The following is a 13,941-nucleotide window of genomic DNA, read 5'->3' as shown; positions in this document are numbered from 1 at the left end:
TAATGTTTGTGCATTTGACGTTATATTTTGAATTTGTGTTTCCCAGTAAGAGTACCATGATTAACCTAACATAACCTGGGAGAGCTGGACAGTGAAATTCAGAATATGAAATCTGAAAATAAAAACTGTATAATTAAAAGGACTACTAAATTTAAAGGTTATGATGTTTAAAAAAAATCTATGCATGTAGAGTCAAATACTTTTAACAATGACAATAATTTGACATATTATCCTTTTTACTCTTTAGTTATACTCAGTACCCATGTGGTCAGGGTATTCACCACCCAGAATGCAGAAAGAACCTCTTTAGAATCACAGCTTTCCTGAATAAAGAATGAACAAACGGCTAAAAGGAGAGTGGCTGAGCACTTGGAGAAATAAGCTGATCTGGAGAGCCAACCAGGATTTGTAAAGAGTTAATCACATCTAGTTACATTTTTGAGGTGGTAACAGAGGTTAAGGAGGTGTCTATGAATATTATTTACATGGGCCTCCAGAAGGCATTCGTTAAGGGTCCACATAAGACATCAAACAAAATTGAGGCAACCTACTGACACTGAAAGGGAATTAGTTAAGAGGTCAGAAACAGTACAGATAATGGGTATATACGCACACAAAGTAGCAGGATGTGATTAGTGGTGAGCCTCAGGGGTCTGTATTGGGGCCTATATTTATTAAGGACTTAAATGAAGGAAGAGAGTCAAACATCCAAGTTTGCTTACTATACTAAGTGAGATGCCACAATACATAGTGTAGATGGCAGTAGAAAGTTGCACAGGGACAACAACAGATTAAATGAGTAGGCAAAACTGTGGCAGCTGGTGGTCAATGTGGGGGATGTGTGAGGTCATCTGCTCTGGCTTTAAGAGGGAATATTTTTTTTAAATGGTAAGAAATTAGGAGCTGTGGAGGAGCAGACAGATTTAGGGGATTCAAGTACAGAAATCACAAAGATAGTGCATAGGCTAAAAAAATTAAGGAGCTTAATGGAATATTGGCCTTTATTGTAAGGGGGTCTCAATATAAAGAAGAGCAAGTTACACTGAAGCTATACAAAGCTCTGGTCAAGCTCAACTGAAGCCCTGTGTTTAGTTCTGGACTGTGCACCCCTGGAAGGATATACTGAATTCACCAGAATGAAACCTAGGCTAAAGGGGAAAATTATGAAGATAGGTTGCATAGACCAAGCTTGTATTCCCTTGAGTATAGAAGAATAAGGGGTGATCCAAAGTGTTTAGGATGATTAAAACAATCAATAAAGTAGACGGTCAAACTATTTCCTCAGTTAGGGAGAGCCCAGAATAACGGGACATAGCCTTAAAATTAGAGATAAACCATTTAGGAGTGCTCAGGAAGCACCTTCTTCATGCGAATGGCAGTGGAACTCTTTCCCCCAAAAGGTTGTTAAGGCCAAGTCAGTCACAGAACTTCAAAACGGGGACTGAAATTGCTTGCTAGTGGGTGTTAAGAGATAGGAAATCAAGGTCAGTAGATAGGGTTAAGATTCAGAACAAACACGATTGAAGAAGCTCAAAGAGCTGAATGGTCTATCGCTATGCTAAGACATTACAGGGTCCAAGGGTCATTTTAGAAATGGAGAGAAAGGGGTTAAACTTCAAATGAGTGAAGGCCCTAGCCTAATCAATTCAACATGGTTCTTCATTCAAGCTCTGGATACAAACTGAGCACAATGTTCTTTGGAGAGGGAACAAACACTAGGAGCTTTCTGTCAAGGTCATTTTAGACAGACAGTGTCAAAATGTTTTTAACCTTATTTTATCAGAGCAAGACCATGTTTGACAAAGGCATGCAAACAAATGAGGTAGAGTTTTCACTGTTGCACTGGATTATTTGGCACAAAAGGACCAAAATCATCACCCAAATTACCAATTCTGCCCAAAACATGATTTTGTATTTGACACTGCCTGTTGGCAAAGACAGATCGGATTCCAACACGACTTAGATCCCAACGCAACAAGTTATATCAGTTACTGAAAGTGCAGAATAGATGCAACATTACTGAGGGGTGTGCAAAGAGAATTTCATAATGCAGAAACAAGGGTGCCTAAATGCTCTGCTATTAACGGTAGAGTTGAATGGACAAAGTGGTTAGACAGAGTAGGCCAGTGTCAAATGCAGGGCAGAGACAAGGACAGAGAGCTGAAAATTTGCAGGGGTCAGGTGGAGCTAGGTCATGCAGCAATCTGCAAAGTACTTTGAAGAAAGATAAAATAGTTAAATAAAGTTATTGTGGCATCATCTTTGTCACATCCTCTTGAAAAATAAAGCATTAAAAGCTAAAATTATCTTGATTGCTGAACAAACTAAACATAGTGATGCTTTACAGGAAGGTGTGTGGGGATGCACCACTAATATGTGAAATCTAGATACAAGTCAGAACATAGACCATGTGACACTACAAAAATTAATCAGAAAGTGAATATTCAAATCAGCTCAAATAACCAGTTAAAAAGGTCTGGCAGCTAGATAGCCAAAATTACCATTTGCAAACTCCAACGACACCGACTACTGAACACAAAAAACAATGGGCTGGATTTTACCATCTGGTGCTTTGTTGCAGATTAGCAGTACTCTGATGCAAAATTTTCCAGACTCAACTTCTTCAATTCCCTCGTACCATAAGCACCTATTGGGTCTTTTTGCAGGAGTGCCTGGAAGGGGTGTTCCCCAAACACACTCAAAAAACATGCCAGGAATCCTTCCATAACACATCTGAAGAATGCTGAATCTGAAGAATCCAGCTCTGAAGAAGTGTCATACGTACTCAAAACGTTAACTCTTGTTTCTCTCTCCACAGATGCTGCCGGACCTGATGAGTTTTCCCAGCATTTTGTGTTTTTAATTAATAATGCATCTGATGCATATGGCTCATTGGAATCTTTTTATAATATACAGCTATTAGTCTTGCTAACCTTGTCTTTAGTGAGGGAAACACATCTTACTGAAAGCATAGACTTTAGGAGAAGAAACTAAGTTACATCATGATCAGCATTTTCACCATTGTATCCTCTTTTAGTCCCCGGCAGCAGTTCTCCCACACAGCATATCTTTATTAATAATTACAAGACAACAATTACATCGATGGGGACAGTTTCTTTAAAATCAATAGCAACAGGTAAAAGAGCCACAAATGGTCACCCAGCTTAACCTTTAGCAAAACCCAGCCCAATGTTCAAAAAGCAACCACACCAAGTGCAAACAAATTAAGCCAACATGTATGACCATAAGCCAACAAAAAGTAGAGTTTACTTACCAGATTGTTCCTGTCCTGCTTTTGAATCAATAGCAATAACAATGGGGAAGGAAAAAAATAGTAAATTTTAAATGCAAGAGGAAGCCAAATTTTCTAAAAAACCAATGGTCAGTGCTTGTTAATACAAATTGAGAAAAGCAACTCATTGAATACATGAACAATGCAACAGGGTATAACAGTTATCTGGGGAGAAGGTACATCCCTTCCTATATAAATCTACCAAATAAAATGCATGGTCAAATTTATGTAAATCCTTCAAACCTCAATCCTGAAATGCACTTACAATAAAATGGCCCACAAAGGATTTCATTACTGTTTTTACACTACAAAAGTCAATATCAGTTTAAGCCGTGCCATTTTTCATCTTGGAACCTGGACACACAAAGTCCTTGGCCATGACAATATTTGAACTCAAATATGCCACAAATAGCAACTCAAATCTTATCGTACAGAAAGCGGCCATTCATCCCATCACGTCTTTGAAAGAGCAATCCAATTCGTACCACTTCCCTGCACTTTCCCCATAGCCTTGTAAATCTTTTTCAAATATTTACTATCGAATCTGCATTTGCCGCCCACCAGTGCATTCCAGGTCATTAAGCCCACTTAAGTACAAATATTTTCCTGGTCTTCCCTCAGGTTTTTTTGCTAATTATCTGAAATCAGTGTCCTCTGATTACTGGCCCTTCTGCCACTGGAAACAGTTGTTCCTTATTTACTCTATCAAAACTCTTCATTACTTTGAGCATGTTAAATCTTGTTATTTGAGCTAAATCTTCCTTTAACTTTGTCGGTTCTAAGGAGTACGATCCCAGATTCTCTAATCTCTCCACTAGGAGACACAAGGTAGGTTTGTTACATTTCTTTACTTAAAGCTTATTCATTCTTCAGACCTTTTAACAAATCATTAACATAATTAGCAAGATATTGAAGAGCGCAATAGATAATTTTGGGGGAAATTTAAGTGCTCCACATTTTCTACAAGGTTTAGCTTCATGAACCATTATACATTTTAAACTTACAAAAATCTATTAGTGACTGTTTAGTTAGTAAAGTCTTTGAAGTAGAGCAAAATTTGAGTGCACTGATCATAGTTCATCCTTCCTACTCATTTAACTGAAGCAAATCTGCAGATGCTCATAAATTTGTCTCCAGGTTACAAAATTAGGTAAGACCAAAAATCAGGTCTTAGGATCAATAAGGAATGGATCTTTAAACTGTAACAGTTCCAGGTGACAGCACAGCAGGTAATTTCAGACATGGATTAGCCTAGAGATAATCTGAAACAGTATATTAAATCTCAGCAAGATTCTCAGGAGCAATGACATATTTACAAGGCGGCATCACACATGGGAGCTGTTGGAAATGCTGAGTAAATCTGAGCTGACAAGATGGGGGTAAGGGTAGGGAAGAGAGAAAGCAGGAAAAGAATTATAGGACAGTAAAGCACAGAAGGAGGTCATTCATCCCATCACATCTGTGCCAGCTCTTCTAAAGATCAATCCAGTTAGTCCCACTCTACTTCTTTCCCCATATCCCTGCAATTTGTTCTCCTTTTAAGTATTTATCCAATCTCTTTTGAAAGTTAGTTTTGAATCTGCTTTCACCACCCATCAATAATCCTGCATTTGTCTGCATTTCCTCTTAACTTTTTCCTGTTACAAACTACCTTGTCAAAATTTAGAATGAAATTGCTGACGGTAGTACTCTTCCAATGCTCCCAAGGGGAGTTGCTGTGGCATCACCACAGATAGAAAAGGGCAATTACAGCCTGATAAGTTTACATAGGCAGATTCCATTATAAATATGTACATGGGGATTTACAATGGAAGTATAAAAACAAGAGTTAATAGGGAGAAGAGCTGGAGAACTAGACAACGGAAAAGAGTACACCAGAGGCTTGAGCTCGTCTACCACTGAAGCAAGTGCTATTACTGAGCCAGGTGTGACACTAGCCAGTGTTTTGAGAAATTAATTTTACAATTCTGGTAATTACTTCCCCTAAGTATTTAACTGCATGTAACAGTGAGATGAATAAGTTGTTTTTAAAAAAAACCTGTTATAGAACACAAATTTAGCATATCGGGCAAATAACAAATTAGTCAAGTGAATTTAGCTAGATTTTCATTTCAAAAACATTAGCTAATAATTTAACTCTCACCTCCTTTTGAACAATGCCCATTCTGTCCCTCCAGTGCAACAAAAGTAAATCAACCTTTTCTTTGGCAAATTTTTCTACCTCTTTAGCAGCTCTTCCAGCCCGCCGTTGCCACTCTGGAACCTTACCAAATTTACCATACTGATCCTGTTGGAATTTAAATAAAGTAATGAGAAATGTACAACACATACACGAAACACAAAATACTTGCGGCAAATTGTTAGAAGTCTGCATTTTTCAAATTTTACTTAAAAGAAGCCCCAGCTCAGCTGGGAGAGAACCACTAAAACAAAGCATACAAAGCCTTAAGTTGGGGTTAAAATTAAAATGCCTCAAGGAATAAGATTTTCAGGTGGCATAGAGGAAGGACTGTTGTTCACTTACATCTCATTGTAATCAGCTCCTGATCTGACCATTATGGAATTAGCTACCCTTGCAGAGGGAGGGAAACAAATTGGAAGGTAGTTCCTGGTGGCCAGCTACAGGAACTCTGGGAGCAGGTTACTTTGCCTTCTTAACTGTGGTGGTCAAGCCAAACATGTAAAAAAAATAAAAAGGAGCGCTTGCCACACTCATTGCAAATTACCCTCAAGTTAGTTTTTTAAGTCACTTGTGGGATGTTGGCATTGTTGGGAAAGACGCATTTATTGTCCATCCCTAGTTGCTCAAGAGAAGGTTGTGGCTGGCCTTCTTGAACTTTAATACAACTGAGTAGCTTACTGGGGCACATTACCAAGCAGTGATGAATGTGGCAGCTAATTGGTGTGGGGCTGGATTCACACTTAGGCCACACTAGGTAAGGAAGATAGGCTTCCTTCCTTAAAAAAGATAGTGAACTTTTGGGTTTTAAACCACTTAACCAATTCTGGTCATTTTTAGCGAGCAGATTTAAAAATAATTAAATTTCTCAAACTACCATGGTGTAATTTGAACTCATGTTCTCTCCATTATTGGTTCAGGCTTCTGAATTACTAATCCAGGAACAATCACTACACTATCATCTTTCTGGGTGACCAAAGTAATTCAGCTCCTTTCTCATCACCCCACTGTTGCTGGGTCAAAATCCTGGAACCCCCTCCTAACAGCAGTGTGGGTGTACCTATGTCACGTGGACTATAGTGGTTCAAGAAGGCAGCTCACCACCACCTCCTCAAGGGCAATTAGGGATGGGCAATAAATGCTGGCCTAGGCAGCAACAGCCACATCCCATGAATGAATAAAAAAAATCCCTCCCTCTATCTTCCTTTCAATGAATAATGTTCTCCAGAAGAGAATTTGGCTGAGTCACTGAATGTATTCAAGGTTGAGTTAGATAAATTTTTGATTAGCATGGGAGTCAAAGGTTATGGGGCGGTGGGCATAAAGGAAGGTGGGGTTGAAACCACAACCAGATCAGCCCCAATCTTATTGAATGGTGGGATAGGCTCAAACAGCCGAATGGCCTACCCCCTGTATATTCATATCTTAGTAACATTTTGAAAATAAGCCCAGATTTTCAGTAGTACTTACTGTTGCAATTTTTACATTGTCCCTGATGTGCATCCTGTCAATTTCTTTTTCTGGTACTTGCTCTGTGCTATCAAGGTATGCGAGTAAGCCTGTTGGCTGAAAAGATATTTCTCAATGTATGTACCAAGTGTTTCCAAGTTATCAAAATTTCTTAAAGTCAGCTGATTAATAATTGAGAATATCAAAAAACACATCACATTGAACACAAATAGGTTATAACCAATATTGAAACACCAAAATGATATGCAATCCTAAATCGCCTAATTCTGTTTAAAAGAACCACAAAACCCTGACAAAACATTACTGGAGTATCATCGACGTACTTGTGTGTTTTAAAAAATTTTTTGTAAGAGGTCTAAAATGTTGAGAAGTACTTTAATCTTTGATATTTAATATATATTAAACATGTACAACAGCCACACACAAGGGTCATGAGGACTCGAAACGTCAACTCTTTTCTTCTCCACCGATGCTGCCAGACCTGCTGAGTTTTTCCAGGTAATTCTGTTTTTGCCATACATAAGACCCAGTTAAGGATGCAATATTCCAGGTTAGCTGCAGACACAGGTTATTTGATTGAGATTTACAAGAATGTTGCCAGGGCTTGAAATCTGCAGCCAAAAGGAGAGGTTGGACAGGCGAGGGTTGTTTTCCTTAGAACAGAAGCGACCAAGGGGTGACCTGATTGAGGTGTACAAAATTATTAGGGGCCTACATAGGGTAGACAGGAAAGACCGGTTTCCCTTAGCTGAGGGTCAATTACCAGGGGGCATAGATTTAAGGTGATTGGTAGAAGGATTAGAGGGTGCATGAAGAAAAACTTTTTCACCCAGAGGTGGTGGACATCTGGAATTCACTGACTAAGTTGGTGGCTGAGGCCGAAACACTCAACTCATTTGAAAAAAGGTACCTGGATCTATATCTGAATTGCTGTAGCCTGCAAGGTTATGGACCAGGTACTGGAAAGTGGGATTAAAATGAGCAGCCACTTGATCTCCTTTTGGCTGGCACAGACATGATGGGCTGAATGGCTTCTTTCTGCACCATAACTTTGCTATGGTTCTATGGAGATTCAATCCACATTTCTTATCGACATACAGAGCAAAGAATGTTGGCTCAGCAATACGATCTAACGAAGTAACCAAGTGCCCATTATGTGGAAATGCTCTTTGTTACTAGCTGCATTATCAGGGCCCTATTGGTACTCTGGTCATTAAAACGTTCTGCAACAAGAGTTTTGAAGGTGATCTTAAACAGAGAATAATAAAAAGGACTTCAAAGTATAGTAGGACCCAAACAGATGTCAGCTGCAATGATCAAGTTTCTTAAATAGAGCTTCATCGTGGCTCAAAAAAAAACTAATGCATCCAAAACTCAAGGCAAAACTAAATTCAGCCCAGGAAGTGGCTGAAAGCATGGTTACAGCCAAAACTGATCCAAAAGAGGCAGATATTTTTGTGATTCCCTTCTTCTTTGGCTCAGTTCACACAAGATAAGTCAAATGTTTAGCACAAATCCAAACAAGAGTTTGGCAAACATGAATCATTTAAAATTACTTACCAAAATGCGTTTCAGCAAATTCAGTGCTGTTGGATTTTCTGCTGTCCAAAGACCCACCAAATGTCTACTTAATTGCCTGAAAGAACATAACTTTTTCCTTAATTTTTTAATGAAAAATCTGGAAGCTTAGTAAGCAATACCCTGGTAAAAAAATATACATACCTATTAGTCAGCATGCGCTGATCTGAACTAACTGTAAACATTGATGTATGCAAATGGCAGGGTAGGGCACCCTCACTTAACGCAAGTTCCTGCATCTTTGTAGCTATTTCCTTGTCACCTTCCTTGTTGGGAAGAAAATAAACTTAGTTTGTTTATAAATGTGCTTTCAGCAAACTGAGATGCAACCATGTTGAGAAATAGGGAATTTCCTTTTTTATCCTCCACCCCCTTCAATATCAACAATTCCACGATAAAGATACATACTATATGAATTTGTAAACAATATTGCCAAAATCACTTTATTCATAGTACTGAACTTCTTACCCTCTCACATTCCAAGTTAATTTGACTGGAGATGAAGTTACTTTAAACTGGTTTGAATTTTCAGCCAGAAAAAGCATTAGTTCAATTTAGTTTACCCACATTTCACAATTCTAACATTACATCAATATTGTTGCAAAAAAAAAGTTAAAACAGCTGTTCATAAATAAAAGGCTGTCAGATTTTCCCCCATTCTAAGAAGCTAGTTAATTCATCACTTAAACTGCTCGTACAATTTAGGGTGCAGGGCATGGAGCTCAATTTTCTATGCTTGAACAAAACATTATAAATTATCATGCACACTGGGACAACCTTATACTTTGGAGAAGGAAACATTCAGGTGATGTATGCCACATGTAAAGAGGAGGAGGGGTTGGGGGAGCGTTGCCTAGACAGCTGAAAACACAGCTTCCAGTGGTGAAGAAAATTGGAGAAGCACAGTGATCGGAGAAGGTTGTAGAGCTTGAGGAGGATACACAGATAGGGAGGCCATGAAGGGATTTGAGCAGAAGGATTAGAATTTTAAATTTGGGACATTTCCAGACCAGGTTGAAAGGTAGATCAGCAACCAAGGGGGTGATGGCTAAAAAGGACAGAGTTAAGATGTGGGTAGCAGAGTTCTGGAAAAGCTCAATCTTAGAGAGTGGAAGGTTAATCAGGAAAGCATTGAAATAGTCAAGTCTGGAGTTAGCAAAAGCATGAACTAAGGTTCCAGCAGTTGCTGAGACAAAGGCAGAGCCAAGTAATATTACAGGTGGTAGAAGCCCTGGCGAAGAGGATGTAGGGTTACAGGCTCAGTGCAGGGTCAAATGGGACTAAGGTCATAAGCATTCTGGTTCAGGCTGACAGTGGCTAAAGGGGTCAGTAGCTATGCTTAGAGGAAATTTCTGCTCATTCAATACCCTTATCTCAGACAAATAGTCCATCAAATCAGAGATAGTGGAAAGGTCAAGAGAAGTGGCAATGGTGAGGTACAGCTTAATTAAATTTTTATTGTAACACTCACCTCTATAATAGCTTTCATAACTAAACCAGCACCTTTCACAATAGCCATGGAAGGGTGCTAAGAACAAAAAGAAAACTGATTACTAAATATCTTTAAACATAGACACACGAGTTCTGCAACTCAAACAATTACCATTCAGTAAGGTGTAAATAGTATATACACACACACTTCGACCAATTACTTAAGATACTTAGCCATGATTCTTGAATAAAAATTCCTAAGTAGGAAATCTTGCTCCAAATTCTCTATATATTCAAATGGCATAATCTATGGAGAAAGTTAGATCCATCAATGATTTCCAACACTCAAAGCTCCCATTACTTCAGTGTTGCAACCTCGGTAATATTTCTGGTCCAATAAAAAACAGTTGCCTTTGTGGCCCTCTACTTGAATTGCCATCTGTGAGGTGAGTAGTACCAAATTATCAATGCCAAATAGATAGTTACACGTCATCTACACACAAGTATAATGAGACTGCCCTAAACATATTTTACAGTTGAGCTATTTGCCGATCGATAAGATCAGCGTGGGTGGCAAAATCAATGTTTTAATCCAGTGGATTATCCAAGTCCTTTTTCAGGGTGAAGCTGTAAGAGTTAAACTTTACAAGAAATCTTTACATGGTGAAAGGCATACCTGGAAAAGCTTGAACAAGGTTCTTCCAACTTCTGCTACCATTTCTAACAACATATCAAACTGCTGTCCTTCAGTTGTCTCACTATATGGAGCACAGAGTGCAAAAGTAAGGAAATCCAGAAGAGAGCTAATCACTAGTGCACCTGTCCCATGGTCCTGCAGAGAAAAAAAAATTATACAGCCTAAGAACAGTAATGATTGACGAAAAGGCTCCCATGTCTCAATTAATCAATGCCATCTCACGTGTGGAACTGAACAATGAGTCAGGAAAATTCCAAATTCAAACCCTACTGAGATCAGATGACCCAAGCAGGAATGAAGGCAATGGTGCTATAACTGACCAGTGTTCTTTGGCTAAGAACAAAATAAATTGAGAAATTCTACTTCAAAAGTTTGTTTGCACACTTTAAATGCCAAAACAGCCAGCTAACAACAGAAATGGCCACTTGGGGAAGTGACCAGAGAACTGATAACACATGGAATGGCACCCGAAAAAGGGCCAGTGCCTTAAGTAGAAACAAAAGTCAGTTCTTCCATTCAGCTGTTTTCCCCACTATGGAACTTGAAAGCAGTATAAAAAATAAATTAGATTTTGAAAAGGGAGTTTCAGCACTAGTGCCTCATTTAAAGACCAAAGAAATATGAAGGTCTCCATTATAATTACATTAATATAACGAGCACATATACCAACAGATACTTGTGCGCAAGAAGGTTGTGCAAGGATTTGCAAGGGCTTAACACACCCAGTGAAACAATCAAATCACCACACTTTTGACAAGAATTTTATTCGAGGTTAACATCTGGCACACTCTCACTTCACAGGCATTTTTCTTTCACTAACATTACTCTTTTTTTCTCACTATCTCATCTCCTTCTGTCCTCAGTATTTTTTGGGAATTTTTCTCAAGTTTCTCCATTTAAATCTTATAATTTCTTTGTCATGACTTCCTTCCAAGTAAAGCTACAACTATCAAGTGTGTGGGTATGATCAATTAGTCTTATGCATAGATGTGAAGTTGTTTATTGTAAAATGACAGAGCTCACAGTTTGCAGTGCTTTTCATTGGCATGACATTCTTAAGCAACTTTTGCACCTTTTTGATGCCCTGCCCACGCAAACAGTGGCTTTGGAATCCTGGGACCCAGTTTGCATGATCCTCATATTTAACCTGCTGCTCAGATGCCAGACTGAGTTTGTAATATACACTGCTGCTGAAAATGAGGCATGAGGATGGGAGGCTTTGCCAAATCATGAGCCCACAAAAGATGCTGCTGAGTGCAGAAGAGGTCTCTCTTTTCTGGGCCCCATGTTTCTTAAGCTATCAATTAGCTGTTTGCACAAATGTCATCCCTGTGGAATTGTGTTGTAAAGAGTTTGTAGACCCCAATGTAAAACATGTTATTGTATTATGCACAATTGAAAATAGGGAGGAATAAATAGTTTACTTACAGGAAGAAAAACAAAAGCATGAATCCTTAAGTTTTCCAAAGCTGACCAAGCATGTACAATTCTACAATTTGCATTCATGGCAATATTGGATAAATTGAACAAAACACCATTTTCAGGTAAACTGGTTTCTATCAATCCAGCTTATGAAACAAAATCTTTGTGCTTTTAATGCATGCTAGCTTAAAAAGGTGCCCTGTGAAAATTAATCAGGCAATTACCAAAATTGCGATGCTTCACCTTATAAATAGAAACAGACTTACCACATGGGCATTGAACTTATCAAGTAAATTTTCTAAAAACTTCTTTGAGGAGAGAAGTGATGCTTTGTTCAGCTGCTCTTGTCTTAGGTCATAGTCATCATGCATAGGCTAAATTAGATAACATTAAAAATAAGCATCTTCAGTGCATAAATAACAATTTTCAAAAATCATGATGTTCCGATGCATACACTACGTGAAAAATCAAAGCACTGATGGCAATAAACCCAAGAATCTTTGAAGATACCGAATATGTGTACATGCACAGTAAATTGAAGCTAGTTTGACTTATCACCTCTTGAATATTGATACTCCTACAAAGATCAACTGAACTGTACTCATTCATGAATTCAGAAGTGCAAAATTCCCGGATAAAGTTTCCACAGTTCAGACATAGCTCTTGATAAAATTGACATTTTTGCACCATCATAAAATAACATGTCTTAATGCTGCCTATCTGCCACCAACCTATACCAAATTGTCACAAGGTACACAGCACACATTTCAGTACTGCTCTATTCTCACATAATTCAAGAAATGCATGTCCTTTTTGAAGTGTGCAAGAAGGGGGTCCTATCCTACACACTCCCTCAGATTTTCCTCATAGAACATAATGGCAGCACAAAAGTGCAATTCTATCATTTAATTGCTTCACACCTCCCAGTTGTGATATTTAAGTGACAACTTGTGCTCAGTGCTTGGGAGCAAAGCACAATGAATAGGAATGTATTGAGAGAGAAAGAGTCTTTTTTTGGGGATGTTACTAATAGTATAAATAAGGGGAAACCAGTGGATGTGATGTATTTGGATTTTCAGAAGGCTTTCGATGTGGTCCCACACAGGAGGTTAGTAAACAAAATTAGAATGCATGGCGTAGAGGGTGATATTCTGGTTTGGATTGAGGGCTGGTTAACAGACAGAAAAGGAGGAGGAATAAATAGGTCATCATCAGGTTGGCAGGCAGTGACTAGTGGGATACCTCAAGGAGAAGTATTTGGGGCCCCAACTGTTGACAATCTATATCAATGATTTAAATGTGGGGACTAAATGCAATATTTTCAAGTTTGCGGATGACACAACTAGGTGGGATTGAGAGTTGAGGAGGCGGCAAAGATGTTTTAAGGGGATTTGCACAGGCTTAGTGGTTGGGCTAGAACATGGCAGATAGAATATAATGCGGATAAGTGTGAGGTCATCTACTTTGGCAGGAAGGGCAGAGGTGCAGTGTAGTTAAATGGCAAGAGGTTGGGAAGTGTTGATATCCAAAGGAACCTGGATATCCTTGTTCATAAGTCACTAAAAGCTAACATGCAGGTATAGCAAACAAATTAAGGTGGCAAAATGGTACACTGGCCTTTTATCGCAACAGGATTTGAGTACAGGAGCAAAGATGTCTTGCTTCAATTATACAGGAGCTTGGTTAGACCACACCTGGAGTATTGGTGTTCAGTTTAGGTCCCCTTACCCAAGGAAGGACATACTTGCTATAGAGGGAGTGTAGCAGTGGTTCACCAGACTAATTCCTGGGATGACAGGATTGTCCTCTGAAAAGAAATTGAGGAGACCGGGCCTGTATTCTCTAGAGTTTCGAAGAATGAGGTGATCTCAT

General features: G+C 38.8%; 1 protein-coding gene across 7 annotated transcripts in view; it reads right to left on the bottom strand.

Annotated features, from left to right (window-relative positions):
• Positions 1-13,941, bottom strand: part of LOC121276119 (dnaJ homolog subfamily C member 13) — a 142,378-nt gene that overhangs the window by 81,011 nt on the left and 47,426 nt on the right. For 6 of the 7 annotated variants that reach the window (XR_005942609.1, XM_041184108.1, XM_041184107.1 and 3 more), the window contains 8 exons: positions 12,336-12,443; positions 10,627-10,782; positions 9,991-10,047; positions 8,664-8,785; positions 8,502-8,577; positions 6,942-7,037; positions 5,436-5,579; positions 3,275-3,292 (listed from right to left, as the gene is read on the bottom strand). Coding sequence is in view for 6 of the 7 variants with exons in the window: in XM_041184108.1 (XP_041040042.1) it covers positions 3,275-3,292; positions 5,436-5,579; positions 6,942-7,037; positions 8,502-8,577; positions 8,664-8,785; positions 9,991-10,047; positions 10,627-10,782; positions 12,336-12,443 (777 nt within the window). In the remaining variant the exon portion in view is untranslated. The remainder of the gene's footprint in view (positions 1-3,274; positions 3,293-5,435; positions 5,580-6,941; positions 7,038-8,501; positions 8,578-8,663; positions 8,786-9,990; positions 10,048-10,626; positions 10,783-12,335; positions 12,444-13,941) is intronic. The other variant, XM_041184112.1, reaches the window with a different exon arrangement.

This window comes from Carcharodon carcharias, chromosome 3, assembly GCF_017639515.1.
Source record: "Carcharodon carcharias isolate sCarCar2 chromosome 3, sCarCar2.pri, whole genome shotgun sequence".
Taxonomy (NCBI): Eukaryota; Metazoa; Chordata; class Chondrichthyes; order Lamniformes; family Lamnidae; genus Carcharodon; species Carcharodon carcharias.
The sequence above is the reverse complement of the archived record's forward strand: the minus strand, read 5'-3'. Positions and strand labels throughout refer to the sequence as shown.